Raw genomic sequence first — 16100 nt, forward strand, 5'->3', positions numbered from 1 at the left:
TTGGGAAGGCCTCCAAATGCAAACTTTGGACCCCTTTCACAAAGCTAGAGTGGCCAGAGAAGAAAAAATTATAAAACTAGGTTACAAGGAGGAAGGCTTAGGAGTAATGTTAGGAAATTCTTCTTCACGGAGAGGGTGGTAGATGCCTAGAATGCCCTCTCGAGGGAAGTGGCAGAGAGGAGGAAGTTGATGGAATTAAAAAAGCGTGGGATAAAAATAGAGGATCTCTAATTAGAAAATGAAGGATGTAACGTAAAGAACTAAGGCCGGTATTGGACAGACCTGTGTGATCTGTGTCCCATATATGGTGATTCGGTGTAGGATGGGCTGAGGTGAGCATCAATGTGAACTCCACTAATATGGAACAGGAGGATGTTACTGGCCAGACTTTACGGTACATGTCCTGCAAACAACAGGATGGTTGGATAGGCTGGAGTGAGCTTGGACGCCAACTTCAACCTTTGGAACCTAGGACAAGACCAGACTTTACAGTCTACGGCCCAGAATTATCAAAGAAGAGACAAATTAATCTAATCATGTATTTTTGAATGAGTATAACTTATGGTCTTTATCTGCCGTCATTTACTATGTTACTATGTAAGGACACCGAAGCCCATTGGAACTGAATGGACTTTGATGCATTTACCGCGGCAGCTTTGTAAAAGGGTCTTTAGGTTGCTATAGTCTGCCCCTCTGCATATATTTTCTGATGCTTACAGTGGTCATAGAGCCAGTGGGGCTCTTTAGAGTGGCCTGGGAGGATGAGGGGCATGTTTTAAATACCATAGAGCTAGTTGGAGGCAAGGAAAGGGAGAAAGAAGAAGAGGCAAAAAGGGGACCAACAGAACAGGGTTGGGGTTAAAACATGGCAGAGAGAGAACAAGAGGACAGTGAGTTGGGAGGACATTGTAAAGAACCCAACAAATTCCTCAGCAGAGTCAGAGACTGATAAATCAATGGATCAAGGCATCTCGAGGGACAGGATCTTCACTCCCGCAGAGTCAGACTGGTAAACTGAAGAATTGAGGAATCTTCATCCACCGCAGAGTAAGAAACTGCTAAACTCCAAGTTTCCAAGTTGAGTTAGAGTTTACTCTTCCACCCAGTGGATGACCTTCTGGGCAGCTTCCAACCTTATACATAAAATAAGAAAATAGAGTTATATTATTGTACACATAGACATGTAGAGAGTAGGTTCAGGGGTAGAATTACAATGACTGATAGAATAGAGGGTGAGAATAAAACATATGAGGAAGGGAGTGGTACAGTGTATCTGATTACCTGCTGATAAAAGCATCTTGAAATAAAAAAAGTTTTACTGGCCATCTTAAATTTATCCAAGGAAGTTTGTAACTGAAGGGTTAGTGGGAGGGAGTTCCACAGTTAGAGTCCTTGAGTAGAGAAGACATATGTTCATGTACTATGGCACAATAAGTTGAAACTGATGAAAATCGAAACATAGAACCTTCATCCCCACAGAGTCAGAGATCAGTAAACCAAGGAATCTCAAGGTATAGAACCTTCATCCCCACAGAGTCAGAGATCAGTAAACCAAGGAATCTCAAGGTATAGAATCTTCTTCCCCACAGAGTCAGAGATCAGTAAACCAAGGAATCTCAAGGTATAGAATCTTCTTCCCCACAGAGTCAGAGATCAGTAAACCAAGGAATCTCAAGGTATAGAATCTTCTTCCCTGCAGAGTCAGAGATCAGTAAACCAAGGAATCTCAAGGTATAGAATCTTCTTCCCCACAGAGTCAGAGATCAGTAAACCAAGGAATCTCAAGGTATAGAATCTTCTTCCCCACAGAGTCAGAGATCAGTAAACCAAGGAATCTCAAGGTATAGAATCTTCTTCCCCACAGAGTCAGAGATCAGTAAACCAAGGAATCTCAAGGTATAGAATCTTCTTCCCCACAGAGTCAGAGATCAGTAAACCAAGGAATCTCAAGGTATAGAATCTTCTTCCCTGCAGAGTCAGAGATCAGTAAACCAAGGAATCTCAAGGTATAGAATCTTCTTCCCCACAGAGTCAGAGATCAGTAAACCAAGGAATCTCAAGGTATAGAATCTTCTTCCCTGCAGAGTCAGAGATCAGTAAACCAAGGAATCTCAAGGTATAGAATCTTCTTCCCCACAGAGTCAGAGATCAGTAAACCAAGGAATCTCAAGGTATAGAATCTTCTTCCCCACAGAGTCAGAGATCAGTAAACCAAGGAATCTCAAGGTATAGAATCTTCTTCCCCACAGAGTCAGAGATCAGTAAACCAAGGAATCTCAAGGTATAGAATCTTCTTCCCTGCAGAGTCAGAGATCAGTAAACCAAGGAATCTCAAGGTATAGAATCTTCTTCCCCACAGAGTCAGAGATCAGTAAACCAAGGAATCTCAAGGTATAGAATCTTCTTCCCCACAGAGTCAGAGATCAGTAAACCAAGGAATCTCAAGGTATAGAACCTTCATCCCCACAAAGTCAGAGATCAGTAAACCAAGGAATCTCAAGGTATAGAACCTTCATCCCCACAGAGTCAGAGATCAGTAAACCAAGGAATCTCAAGGTATAGAACCTTCATCCCCACAGAGTCAGAGATCAGTAAACCAAGGAATCTCAAGGTATAGAACCTTCATCCCCACAGAGTCAGAGATCAGTAAACCAAGGAATCTCAAGGTATAGAACCTTCATCCCCACAGAGTCAGAGATCAGTAAACCAAGGAATCTCAAGGTATAGAACCTTCATCCCCACAGAGTCAGAGATTAGTAAACCAAGGAATCTCAAGGTATAGAACCTTCATCCCCACAGAGTCAGAGATCAGTAAACCAAGGAATCTCAAGGTATAGAATCTTCTTCCCCACAGAGTCAGAGATCAGTAAACCAAGGAATCTCAAGGTATAGAATCTTCTTCCCCACAGAGTCAGAGATCAGTAAACCAAGGAATCTCAAGGTATAGAATCTTCTTCCCTGCAGAGTCAGAGATCAGTAAACCAAGGAATCTCAAGGTATAGAATCTTCTTCCCCTCAGAGTCAGAGATCAGTAAACCAAGGAATCTCAAGGTATAGAATCTTCTTCCCTGCAGAATCAGAGAATTGAGGTATCTCAAGGGATAAGATCTTCCCTCTCCCCTAGAATGTCAGAAGCTGAGCAAAACCTCCTTCACCTCCTGCAGAGTCAGAGACATCTAAACTGAGGAATTAAGGAGTCTCAAGGGACCGGATCTTCAACATGCACCCCCCCCACACACACACACACACTCAGAGTTGGAGACCAGTAAATTACGACTACTACTATTTATTATTTCTATAGCACTGAAAGGAGTATGCAGCGCTGTACATTTTAACATGCAATAGACAGTCCCTGCTCAGAAGAGAAAACTGAGGAATTGAGGAAAATGACATCATAACAACCACCAGTGACACCTCCTCAGCCTAATAGTGCAGGGGAACTGGGTTTGATTCCCACCGCAGCTACTTGTGATTGGGCAAGTCGCTTAACCCTTCACTGCCTTAGCTACTGTGATTGTAACCACAGAAAGGTGGCATGTCAAATCCCATCCCTTTCACCACCAAGGAGGATGTTTAAAATCGGAGTGCTCATCAGGTAGCCATGAATTCAGTTTATTATAAAAGGTGCAGTGGTTAGAGCTACAGCCTCAGCACCCTGAGGTTGTGGGTTCGAATCCCGCACTGCTCCTTGTGACCCTTAATCCCCATTGCCCCAGGTACGTTAGATAGAGTGGGAGCCCACTGAGACAGTTAGGGAAAAATGCTTGAGTACCTGAATAATTTATAATCGCGTAGAATTGTAGGATATGCTGAATATAAATTATTTCATATATATACACACAATATTCAAAGAGCTTTATAATACTAAGTGATTGGGGTAATAATAGTGTAATCATGGTTGCCCCAGAGCATGAAAATGGCTGTAGATGCATTGAACAAGAAATTGGAAATTCTGCGTGGCATGCCTGACGCGGAGCATTAATGCCTGTATCCCGCGTGGCACCATGGGACATGAACTCCTGCTATTTTTATGGCAGTGCAGGGCAGTGCCCTTTTGCTTCCATCTTCCTCAGTACCTTACCAGGGCAGCCTGAATCTTTCTCTTTGCTTTCAAGGTAATATAAAGAAATAAAGGAAATATTTTTATTGGACTAACTCAACGCATTTTATAATGAGCTTTCAAAGGTGATCCTTCTTCAGATCAGAAATAAGCAAATGTTGACAAATATCAGTATACTGTATATTTCACTCTTTGCTTTCAGAACTAGTTTTATCCATTGGGGAAACCATCTGCCTTAGGGGCTTTCCCAAACTCATTACTTGAAAAGTCTGGGCTATAGCAACAGGGTAGACAGCTTAGTGCCTTACTCGGTCCTTTCATTCACCCACAACCAGGCTTCTCTTTGGCATTCTTGTGTCTGTGGCAGTGCATCTAATGGTACAAACCACTTCTGTTTCATGCAAACACAGACTGGAAGCTCTTTGATGTAGTGTTGTAATCATGTGAAATATTTAATGCTACATAAACCTTATTCCAAATTATGCTGAGCTCTTTCCTCTAGGGGACCACTTATGAGGCTGGGAGGTCAGTAGTTGGAGTAAAGATGTATTTCCATACAGGAACAGTTCTGGTTGAATTAAATCTCACAATACAAGTAAGGCCCGTAGAGATTTAAGATTAGTACTAAAGAAAACCTGGGACAATCCCAGAGAAAAGAAGGTAAAACAAGGCACACAAACAGGATGTGTGATACCACAGTGCAAAGAGAAACAGACAGTGATCAGCTGGGCCTTGCAGCTTCATATGCAGCCTTGGGATGCTTCTCCTTCTTTTCTCTTCTCCCCTAACAGTAATGATCTCTCCTTCTTTTGTTTGATCCTCACAGGAAACTTCCACAATGACCTACCTTTTGGTCCCTGGGTCGCTGATCATCTCCTGTCTCCTTATTCTGGTGCAAGTGCCAACTGATACTGTTCTGACGCAAGCTTACTATACCTCTCGACCTGAGAGGGAGCCAGAAAACCCCCAGGGAGAAGAGCAGCTTCAGAACCAGCCACATGAGACTATGACATCGTCGACTCCATTCCAGCAGCACCCAACTTCCAGGTGAGACCATGTGTGCAGATTGTAGAAGGATTTATGGTTCACTTAGCAGTATTATAAACACGTTACGTTTCTGTTAAGTGGTCTAGAGAAAACCATAACCTTTTATTCAAGTTCAAATATCATGGTCTAATTATACGACACAAACCCAGGCTAATGAGAAATATCTTTATTATGAAAATAGAAAAATATAATTCACAAGCCAGCTGCAGAATCTAAATATTGTTCAAAATATCTAATTACACAAATGAAACTCAGTACATGATTATCACAATCTAATGGTTAGACAACTAAGTAAAACTTCTTGTTAAACACACACTATTCCTTATAATAATAATCCCTGATTAGCAAATGATTATATTATCACCCAGGTAACTTTTCAACCCTTTACCTTTATAATTGATTCCTATCTAATTCCCAAGCTAATAAAAGTAATTTCCGTATGCTCACCCTTAATTAGCCTCTCCGGCACGATTAGGTGGAAGAGAAAACTTTTTGTCAGCTGGAAGACGTCAGGAATACCGTTGTAAAAGTTACACGTGTTGAAAATCCTTGATGAGGCTATAAATCATCAGCAATAAGTTCCGTTTATCTGTGCTAAGTTCAGAACAGTTTTTAAATGTCCGAATTTCTATCTCTTAGGCAGAGAATCACACGAGGTAACTTACAGGTCTAATTATTGAAAGAAAAAGTTTACAATTAGAACATCTGTGAGCAGATCTGAGCTTCCCCGGACCTTATCACAGACTAACTAATTATTAATTAATTAGCACCTTTCTTTTCTTGAATCTCATCAGATGACTTCCTCGGACCAATCCAGAAACAGAACTTGATGAATAGCCTTTCTGTATAAAGTATCATATATGCTGGAAGACCCAGGGCCGTTAGACAGATAAGAACAGAATAATTTCTTCAAGATTCACACTGTCCCATTATTAAAGCACAGATGAATGCCCTTGAATAGCAACATTCGGGTACATCCCCATAATGCATCATTCTTCTTACTTCTTGCAAAATTCATGCTGGAAAGTTGCTTGCAGAGAGATATTCTTGAAACAATGGTTCAGGCTTGATGACATCATGGAGGCCTAACCTTCAGGTGTGAATACGGAAATATCCCTACAAGATCAAGGAATCAAAAGGGAACTAGAGATGACCAGTCAGATTTTCAGGATATCTCTAATTAATATATACGAGGGGTTGCTGAAAAGTTCTCAGGCCAACCAACCAGCTTCCTAAATTCTGAGTGTTATTTTGTCTCTCTAGCTGAAAAGAGAGTATCTTATTTTATTAAGTGCCAGTTTGTAGAAATTAAATTCTCTGTTTTGACATTGTTTCAGATCATGGATTGAAACCTATCCACAACATTCTCTTCTTGGTTGAGCTGAGAACTTTCCAGCACCCCCTCGTGTGTCTACTGGTGCTATGGAAATGATTAGTGATAGATCAGCATAGTGGTGCTGGGTGAGAGAGTGGATACAGGATAGAGTATGAATTTTGATAGTCTGCCTTTCTGTAATTATAATCAAAGCAGTTTACATACAATTATATACTTTGTCCGGGTTTTGAAAAGCTTCTATGAAATCGCCATTGGGCAGGAGGGCATCCACACATGAGGGCTGAGGCGGGGATGGGTAGAACTGGGCAGGCCTGGGGGTGGGACTAGGTGTCCGGATTTTCCAAATGGAAAATCTGGTAACCCAGTTCCCCTGGTTCTCATGTTATTATACAAACCGCTAGGCTATTCCTCCACTCACAGTGTATGTAGCACTGGTAGGATGGGAGTAGAGAGGTGATACAGCATACCAGTGGGGAAGGGGGCTAGGCAATGCTGGTGGGTGAGGAAGTGGATATAGTATATGTAGCACTAGCAGGGTGGAAGTAGAGAGGTGATCTAGCACAGTAGTGGGGGAGAGGACTACAGGGTGGGAGACTCATACCCACTACCTAAGATCCATTCCACCCCCACCCGTACTTGCAGGAGTCAACATATTCATAGGGGATCTGACTCAAGGGCTTCAAGGTAAAATAACACTATTCACCGATGACGCCAAACTATGTAATATAGTAAGTGAATGCAGTTTACAGAATTATATGGCGCAGGACCTGTTTACATTGGAAAGTTGGTCCTCAACCTGGCAGCTAGGCTTTAATGCTAAGAAATGTAAGGTCATGCACCTCGGAAGCGGAAATCCATGCAGGACGTACTTCTTGAACGGAGAAACTTTAACTAGGACTTCAGCAGAACGAGATTTAGGAGTAATCATCAGTGCAGACATGAAAACTGCCAATCAAGTGGAGAAGGCTTCATCTAAGGCAAGGCAGATATTGGGTTGTATCAATAGAAGTTTCGTCAGCCGAAAACCTGAAGTCATAATGCCGTTGTACAGGGCCATGGTGAGACCTCATCTGGAGTACTGTGTGCAATTCTGGAGGCCACATTACAGTAAAGATGTGCGCAGAATTGAATTGGTTCAGCGGACAGCCACCAGGATGATCTCGGAGCTCAAGGGTCTCTCGTATGAAGAGAGACTGAACAAATTGCAGCTCTACACTCTTGAGGAACGTAGGGAGAGGGGAGACATGATCGAAACATTTAAGTACCTCACGGGACATGTTGAAGTGGAAGATGATATTTTCTTTCTCAAGGGACCCTTGGCCACAAGAGGGCACCCGCTCAAACTCAGGGGCTGAAAATTTCATGGCGACACCAGAAAGTATTTCTTCACAGAGAGAGTGGTTGATCATTGGAACAAGCTTCCAGTGCAGGTGATCGAGGCAGACAGCGTGCCAGACTTTAAGAATAAATGGGATACCCATGTGGGATCCCTACGAGGGTCAAGATAAGAAAATTGGGTCATTAGGGGGTGGGTAAGCAGAGTGGGCAGACTTGATGGACTGTAGCCCTTTTCTGCCGTCATCTTCTATGTTTCTATGTAATTTACTTGCATGCAGCCCTCTGTTTCCTCCCAACCCCAACAGCCTCCCATGGTGGTTTTTTTTTTTTTTTAAGATGGACTTCATTATTCAACCAATGAGTGATCCAAGCCTCATTCTGATGCTTCAGCTGCCTCTCTCCATATGTTCCAAGCCTCATTCTGGTGCTCCAATTGCTTCTCAGTGCATTCCAAGCTTCAATCTGGAGTCACCAGAGATTTTGACTAAACTCTTGTGGAAATCCTACAGCAACTTCTTAATCCCATGGAACTTTTTCCATACCTTCTTCCATTCCCTCAATCCCCATTTCCATGCACCACTCTAGTAGATACAGCATATGTAGCGCTGTCAGGGTGGGAGTAGAGAGGTGGATACAACATGGCCCTGGATAGGAGAGTGGATACTAGCAAAGGAGTGGGATCCAGCATGGTGTTTGAGGGGTTAAATGACAGCGTTTTCTTTTTAGGAGTGGTAGAGAATAATACTCTCCCATTAATATTTCTCCTTGATTTCTGTCTTACAGGGTTGAAGAAGAGCAAGCTGGGACAACTGCAAATTCACATTCTTCATCTCCCCCCTCCCAGTGTGTGCGCTGCTGTGATCCCCTTGCTCACGTACCTGTGTATCCTGTATACCAACCAGTTCCCCAAATTAATATTACTCTGTTGAAAGGTAAGATGGACTTATTTGATAAGACATGGCGGTGCCTCTCCTGAGCTCTGTAACTATCTAGTTCTGAGAACGGCTAAAGAGATAGAGTTGAAGTTCAGAGGATCAGGACTGAGCTGGAACAGTTAACTAAAGCAAGAACCCCTTGTAGATATATTCAGAGAAGACAGACAGTAACATTTCCATTTGTTATCTCATGTGCTGGTCTTTTCCATAAGCATCAGAGGGTTTATGCTAAAATCTATATAAGAACATAAGAAAACCGAAAACACACGAAAACCACCTGGAAAAAAATTAACAAACAATACAAACTTCTAATAAAAGAAAAGAGAAAAAAACATTACACCAACCTAATAGGCACGGAATCCCAAGACACCAAAAAACTATTCCAAATATTAAAAGATCTAACTAACACCATACCCTATTTGACCACTAACATAACTCCTCCCCTTCAGCCTCCCTCCTAGCTGAACACTTCAAGAATAAAATTACAAACACCAGAGCTACTCTCATTAGTAACCCAACCCACCTACTCGAAGTCACAATACTCCTCACAGAAAATGAATCTTGTGCTGCAGACAGATCTTGGTCCCAATTCCCTAAGATACATTGGACCGAATTCAACAAACTCTACAATAAGTACAGCCACGCATCATGTGAACTCAACCACTGCCCGCCATATCTCCTGTCATCAGCGAGCACTAAGTTCCGTACCTTACTCCTACACTGGATACAAACCATGCTCACAGATAGCATTTTCCCGAATGACGTCAGCGAAATCATCATCACCCCAATCTTAAAAGACCCAAAAGGACCAACAGACCTCTCATCCAACTACAGACCAATAGCCTCAATACCTCTATATATCAAACTAACAGAAGGATTAGTGGCCAAATTCCTCACCAACTGTCTCAAGGACCATAACTTACTCCATCCCATGCAATCCAGCTTCAGAACTAACTTCAGCACAGAGACACTACTAGGCTCCCTTATCGACACAGCAAGACAACACCTTAGCATTGGAAAAAAAAATGCTGCTCATACAGTTCGACCTGACGGCGGCATTTGACCTGGTAGACCATAACATCCTACTGCAAATCTTGGACTCAATAGGCATCTCAGATAAAGTATACTCATGGTTTGAAGGTTTCTTAAAATCCAGAACATACAAAGTAAAATCAGACAAAGAAAAATCCAAACCTTGGTCCAACCCCTGTGGCGTTCCACAAGGGTCCCCACTGTCCCCCACTCTCTTCAACCTATATACGGCCTCTCTTGGCGTTTACCTGAACAAACAAGGCCTATCCTCTTATAGCTATGCTGATGACATCACCATCCTCATTCCTTTCGACCAACCAATGCTCTTAATGTCAGACACACTACACAGAACTCTAGCAACATTTACGACTTGGATGGAAGACCACAAATTGAAACTCAACCCAGACAAAACTAAATTCATCCTCCTAGAAAATAACAAAATCCCAACCATAACCAACTTAGAAATCAACTCTATCAACTACCCTTTGCAAACCACCCTAAAACTTCTAGGTATGACTATTGACAGAGGCTGCACCATGCAACCACAAATTAACAAAACAATACAGAAATCTTTCGCAGTTATGAGAAACCTTAGACAAGTCCGAAAATTCTTCAAAAAAACACAATTTCAGCTCCTAGTACAATCTCTAATCCTAAGTATCCTAGACTATTGCAACATCCTCTACCTCACCTGCAATAATGATTAAACAACTACAGACAATTCAGAATACAGCTCTGAGACTCGTCTATTCATTGAAAAAAACAAGATCACATTACTGAGGCATACATCGATTCACGTTGGCTTCCAATCCAGGAAAGAATACAATTTAAATGCTACTGATTCCTATTTAAAACTATAAATTGTTTATTGTTTATTGTTTATTTTAATTATTTGATTAAACGCCTTATCGATTCTACAAAGCGTTGTACAGAGTAAAAAAAATTTTTCCTTTAGACAAACAATATTACAATTAATACATACAGACGAACTATAATACATACAAAGTTGTTGTGGACGAACGAACAAAAGACACACAAGGTAAAGAGGGGAGAAATACAATAGTTATAGTAAATGGAAGAGACATTATTGGAAAAAACAAAAGGGCAGGGAGATTAATTAAAAAAAGTAAAAAAGAGATTAAAATTAAGACGTCAGTTAAAATTAAATTTAAGATAAAGTAAAACTTCAGTTAAAAGCATCTTTAAATAGGAAGCATTTTAATTTGCTTTTGAATGATGTTAGATTATTTTCCATTTTTAAATACAACGGAAGAGAATTCCAAATCGTTGGGGCTGTTACCGAAAAAATGGTAGTACGACGTGTGCCAATCATCTTCAATGAAGGGATATTAAGGTTAGATTGGGTTATGGATCTCAAAGATCTTGGTGGGTCATAAGGGATCAATAATCTATCAATGAAAGCTGGAGAATTAGTTTGCATGGTTTTAAATGTTAAAAGAGCTATTTTATAAGTTATCCGATGTGAAATTGGCAACCAGTGGGCGTCTTTTAGCAGAGGGGTAACATGATCGTACTTTGATGCTTTTGAAATTAACTTAATGGCCGTATTTTGAATTAACTGTAAACGTTTCAAATCCTTATGATATATTCCTTTTAAAAGTGAATTGCAATAGTCTATTTTTGAGATTACAAGTGAATGAATCAGTACGTTAAGGGAACTGGTGTCGAGAAGAGGAGCCAGTGTTCGAATCATTCTTAGTTTGTAAAAGCAGTTTTTGACTAAGGCGCTTATTTGCGGACGGAAAGTAAGCCTGCTGTCTATGAGGACCCCTAAAATTTTTATAGTTGTAGTCGGTGCAAGTGGGGTGTTATCGATAGTAACTGGGGAGATTAGTTGCGCCCCCTCTTTTTCAGGGAATAAAAGAGTATTAGATTTTGAAATGCTTAAAGAGAGCTTATTAGAATTTAACCAGTCATAAACTATACTGAGTTTATGGTTAATTGACTGAATCTCAGATTGGTCAGTTGATTCTATGGGGTGCAATAGTTGGAAATCGTCCGCGTAAGCATATACTGTGAACCCTATTGATTGGCAGAGAGTCAGGAGAGGGGACAGGTAGATATTAAACAATAGAGGCGATAAAATGGAGCCTTGAGGAATACCAAAGTTTGAATGAATAGATTTTGATTTTGAATTATTAAATTGAACTGTCGCGGCTCGCTCAGAAAAGTATGATTGGAACCATTCAAGGACGTGATCATCCACACCTATAGAAAAAAGACGATTCAATAAAAGGTGATGGTCGATAGTGTCAAATGCTGCAGCGAGATCTAATGAAATTAGAAGAACAGATTTATGATGGTCAAGATAATAATTTATGGATGTAATGAGGCCGAGTAATGAGTACTCTGTGGAATGGTTTATGCGAAAACCGGTTTGATTTGGGTGAAGAACACGTGTTTTATCTACGTAATCTGATAGTTGTTGAAATACAATTTTTTCCGTTAATTTGCATAAAAAAGGGAGGTTTGCTATTGGTCTGTAATTAGAACAGTTGTCCAGATTATTCTTTGGATCTTTGATAATTGGAAATATAGTAGAATGTTTCCAATCGGGAGGGATTTTAGCTGTGGACAAACTAGTGTGAATAATTTGAAGTAAATATGGTCCAAAAACATTAAAATGACGTTTAAGGAAAAATGGAGGGATAGGTTCGAATTTGGAGCCTTTAATGTTAATGCTGTGTAGTAAGTTTTCCAAAGCTTTCAGAGTTGGAAGGCGAAAATTAGATAGAGTAGTATGAAATGATTGTGTATTAGTTAAAATGTTATCATTATTGGTCAGGCTTGGTAAATTAGTGACAGTAGATTTATTATTGGAAATTTTTGTTCTGATTAAGTTAATTTTTTCTTGGAAATAGTTTGCTAAAGCTTGAGCTGTTGGAGTGTCCTCGGTTAAGACTAATTTTTTATTTTTAAAGGAAGTTAGTTGTTTAAGAATTTTGAACAGAGCTGATGAATTTTTGGTACTAGAAATTTTTTTCGTATAATATTGTTTCTTCGTATTGATGATTGATTGCCGATAATATTGAGATTTTTTATTATAAATATCCCAACCTACTTAAATGACTGCCTCATCCAAACCACCTCTACCAGGCATAGAAAAACACACACCCCATTCACTTACCCCCCAATCAAAGAAGTAAAACGGAAAAAACTATACAACGGACTACTGGCCACTCAGGCAGTGAAGATAGACAACCAAGTCTCCAACCTGTTGACAACAACCCCAGACTACAAGATGTTCAGAAAGGAAATAAAAACTATACTCTTCAAGAAATCCCTTAATAAAGCTTAATACCATGATAAAGCTTACCATCCCCTCCCTAACCCCAGATCCTACTTTTCCCTCTCTTGGAAACCTTCTCTGATCTAACGTTGTAACCCTTCTTCCATAACTCTTTTTGTAATCCGCTTTGAACCGAAAGATAATGGCGGAATATAAATCTGTAATGTAATGTAATAAGAGTAGCCATACTGGGTCTGACAATGGTCAATCTAGCCCAGTCTCCTGCTTCCAACAGTGGCCAATCCAGGTCACAAGTACCTGACAGAAACCCAAAGAGTAGCAACATTCCATGCTACCGATCCCCTATCTCAATAGAAAACTATGGACTTTGCCTCCAGGAACTTGTACAAAACCTTCTTTAAACCCAGGTCTGCTAACCACTGTTACAACTATTCATTAACAGGCCCTCAGCAATACACTGTGTTTAAACCAATGATGGCAGATGTCCAGATTTTCCCAGACAAAAGTAGTAAAATTAAAAGCTACCCAAATGCCAGATAGAGACCTCAAAAAGAGGACATATGCAGAGAAACCAGACATCTGGTAACCCTACTTATGATCCTCCTTCAAAAAGAGATAAGCAGAACCTGATAAGATCTTTCTCTAGGGCAGCTGATGCCTTCAGGAAATTAAACAGGATTCGGAGAGGTAGGTGGCCTGGTTGGAAGATCCTTCCTTAGCAAACAGGATAGTTAACTGGCACCAGTGTATTATTGCTAGCTCTGCCTTTGAAACAAAACCGGTTCTTTAACATTGCTTCTAGGAGGATGAAAATTAACTTTTAAAAATGAAACAAGCAATAAGACGATTGGAAAGAATCTGGAAAAAAATGAGAAAATTGTCAGACTGGAACAACTGAAGATCCAACATAAAAATCTACAAACAATTGATAAAAGAAAAACATAAAGCATTGTACTCATCCAAAATTGTCTCATCCAATACAAACTGGAAAGGAATCAATACAAAAGAACTGTTCAACTTGGTTACGAATTTATTTGACACCACACACTACTACACTCGATTCATGCAAATGATCTAGCACAGCATTTTGATTCAAAAATTAAAAACTTAAGAAATAATTGTTTGACAAACGACATATATGAACAGCAAATAGTTAACGTACAAAGAAATGAAATACTAGCTGATATGATCTGGAACTCCTTTCAAGATTTAGAATGGAATAATTATATCAAATTATATAACAAGTACACTAAATCAGAGTTCTTCAACCACCGGTCCATGGACCGGTTTTGGTCCACAGAAATTTCCTGCCAATCCACAGGGCCAGCATTTGCATCAGGCCCTAAACAGTGTTCTTTAACTGCCGGTCTACGGTGCGATCGATGTGGCGTTATCTTCGAGCCAGCTCCCTCTTCCTCACTGATTCAGTGCACAAAGCCACGGGCAGTGGCTCCTACACGTGTTCTGCGCCTGAACAGGAAGCCTTCTCTCTGACGTTGCAACATCAGAGGGAAGGCTTCCAGATGAGGCATGGGACGTGCAAGGAGCCACTGCCCGCAGCTTTGTGCACTGCATCAGTGAGGAAGAGGGAGCCGGCCTGAAGATAATACCGGGGGGAGGGGGGACATAAAATGGCCAGGCGGGAGCAGGCCAGAAGGTAAGGCATAACATAGAGGGAGGGAGACAACAAAGGTAGGGGGGAATGATTTTATTTTTGAATTTAGTGATTGAATTATGCCAATTTTGAGAATTTACATCTGCTGTCAGTGTGCTTTGTGTAATTAATGTTGTGGTTAACCATTATGTGTTGTTAATAAGATTATATTGTGTATCTGTGAAAAATGAATGGAAAAAATAGTGTTACAATTAGTATTATTATGGGGGCAGGGTCTGGGGTGGAGATTGGGTAGAGATGGGCGGAGTCTGGCCCACGACTAAGCCCAGTGTTCTTCAACTGTCGGTCCACGGACTGATGCCGGTCCACAGAATAATTATTTTATTTCTGCCGGTCCATAGATGTAAAAAGGTTGAAAAACACTGCACTAAATCATACTGCGTTTTGGACCCCTATCCCCCAGAAATTATGAAAGCAGCCCCAATAGACTTTAAACTAACTTTGTTGAATTATTTGACCGATAATTTAAAAAATGGAAAATTTCTTACTAATAAGGTCACATTATAATAACCCCAATTCCAAAAAATCGTAAAGAATCATTAAGTAGCATCCATTCCATTTTTTGTAAAAATCATGGAAGGATTGGTACATACCTAATTGATGGAATATCTTGATCAGTTCTCTCTTTTACATGAAACTCAATCTGGTTTCAAACCTCTGTTTAGCACTGAGACAGTAATTGCGGCCATCTTGGATAATTTATGTTCCTTGTTTAGTAGGGGCCTTAATGCCCTGATCATGCAATTCGACATAAGCTTTGCCTTCGACTTAGAAGACCATGGGAAATTGTTACAATGCTTAGATGCAATTGGTATCAGAGGAGAGGTGTTAGACTGGTTCCGAGGTTTCCTTATCAAGTACGTTTTCATTACAATCTCTCTGATACCTGGAGTAATCCATCTGGTGTTCTGCAGGGGTCACCATTATCCCCATTGCTTTTCAATGTTTACATGTCATCATTAGGTGCGCAACTGTCCCAACTGGGAATACAATTATTTAGTTATGCAGATGACCCTATGATCATTATCCCATTCGCTACCTCTCTCTCTGAAGTCACTCCTATGGCAACAAAAGTACTAAATCTGATGGAACAATGGATGACTGAATTTAAACTGAAGCTTAATTCATTAAAAAAAAAATTCTTCGTAGCTTCATCACACCCACTTGATACTAAAACACCACTGTGCATCAATAAACTTAGTTACCCTATCCAATCAACTATGAAGGTATTGGGTGTAATACTAGACCAGGGCCTAACCATGAAAGACCAGGTGGACTCTTACTGACCTTTTCTCTTTTTCAACCAATAGACATAAGAGAAGCTCAAACTTGAATTTTGTTTCTCCATCGGTTAGAGGATATAAATTTAAAAGTCATCATCAACATCTTTTCTCATATCAAGCAGT

At 40.4% G+C, this 16100-nt stretch overlaps 1 protein-coding gene across 2 annotated transcripts in view; it reads left to right on the forward strand.

The window, feature by feature from the left end:
• Positions 1-16100, forward strand: part of C1QTNF1 (C1q and TNF related 1) — a 47472-nt gene that overhangs the window by 12202 nt on the left and 19170 nt on the right. For both annotated transcript variants that reach the window (XM_033960265.1, XM_033960266.1), the window contains exons 2-3: positions 4887-5107; positions 8565-8713. In XM_033960265.1, the coding sequence (XP_033816156.1) occupies positions 4899-5107; positions 8565-8713 (358 nt within the window). In that variant the 5' untranslated portion in view covers positions 4887-4898. The remainder of the gene's footprint in view (positions 1-4886; positions 5108-8564; positions 8714-16100) is intronic.

The sequence above is a fragment of the Geotrypetes seraphini genome, chromosome 10 (assembly GCF_902459505.1).
Source record: "Geotrypetes seraphini chromosome 10, aGeoSer1.1, whole genome shotgun sequence".
NCBI lineage: Eukaryota > Metazoa > Chordata > Amphibia > Gymnophiona > Dermophiidae > Geotrypetes > Geotrypetes seraphini.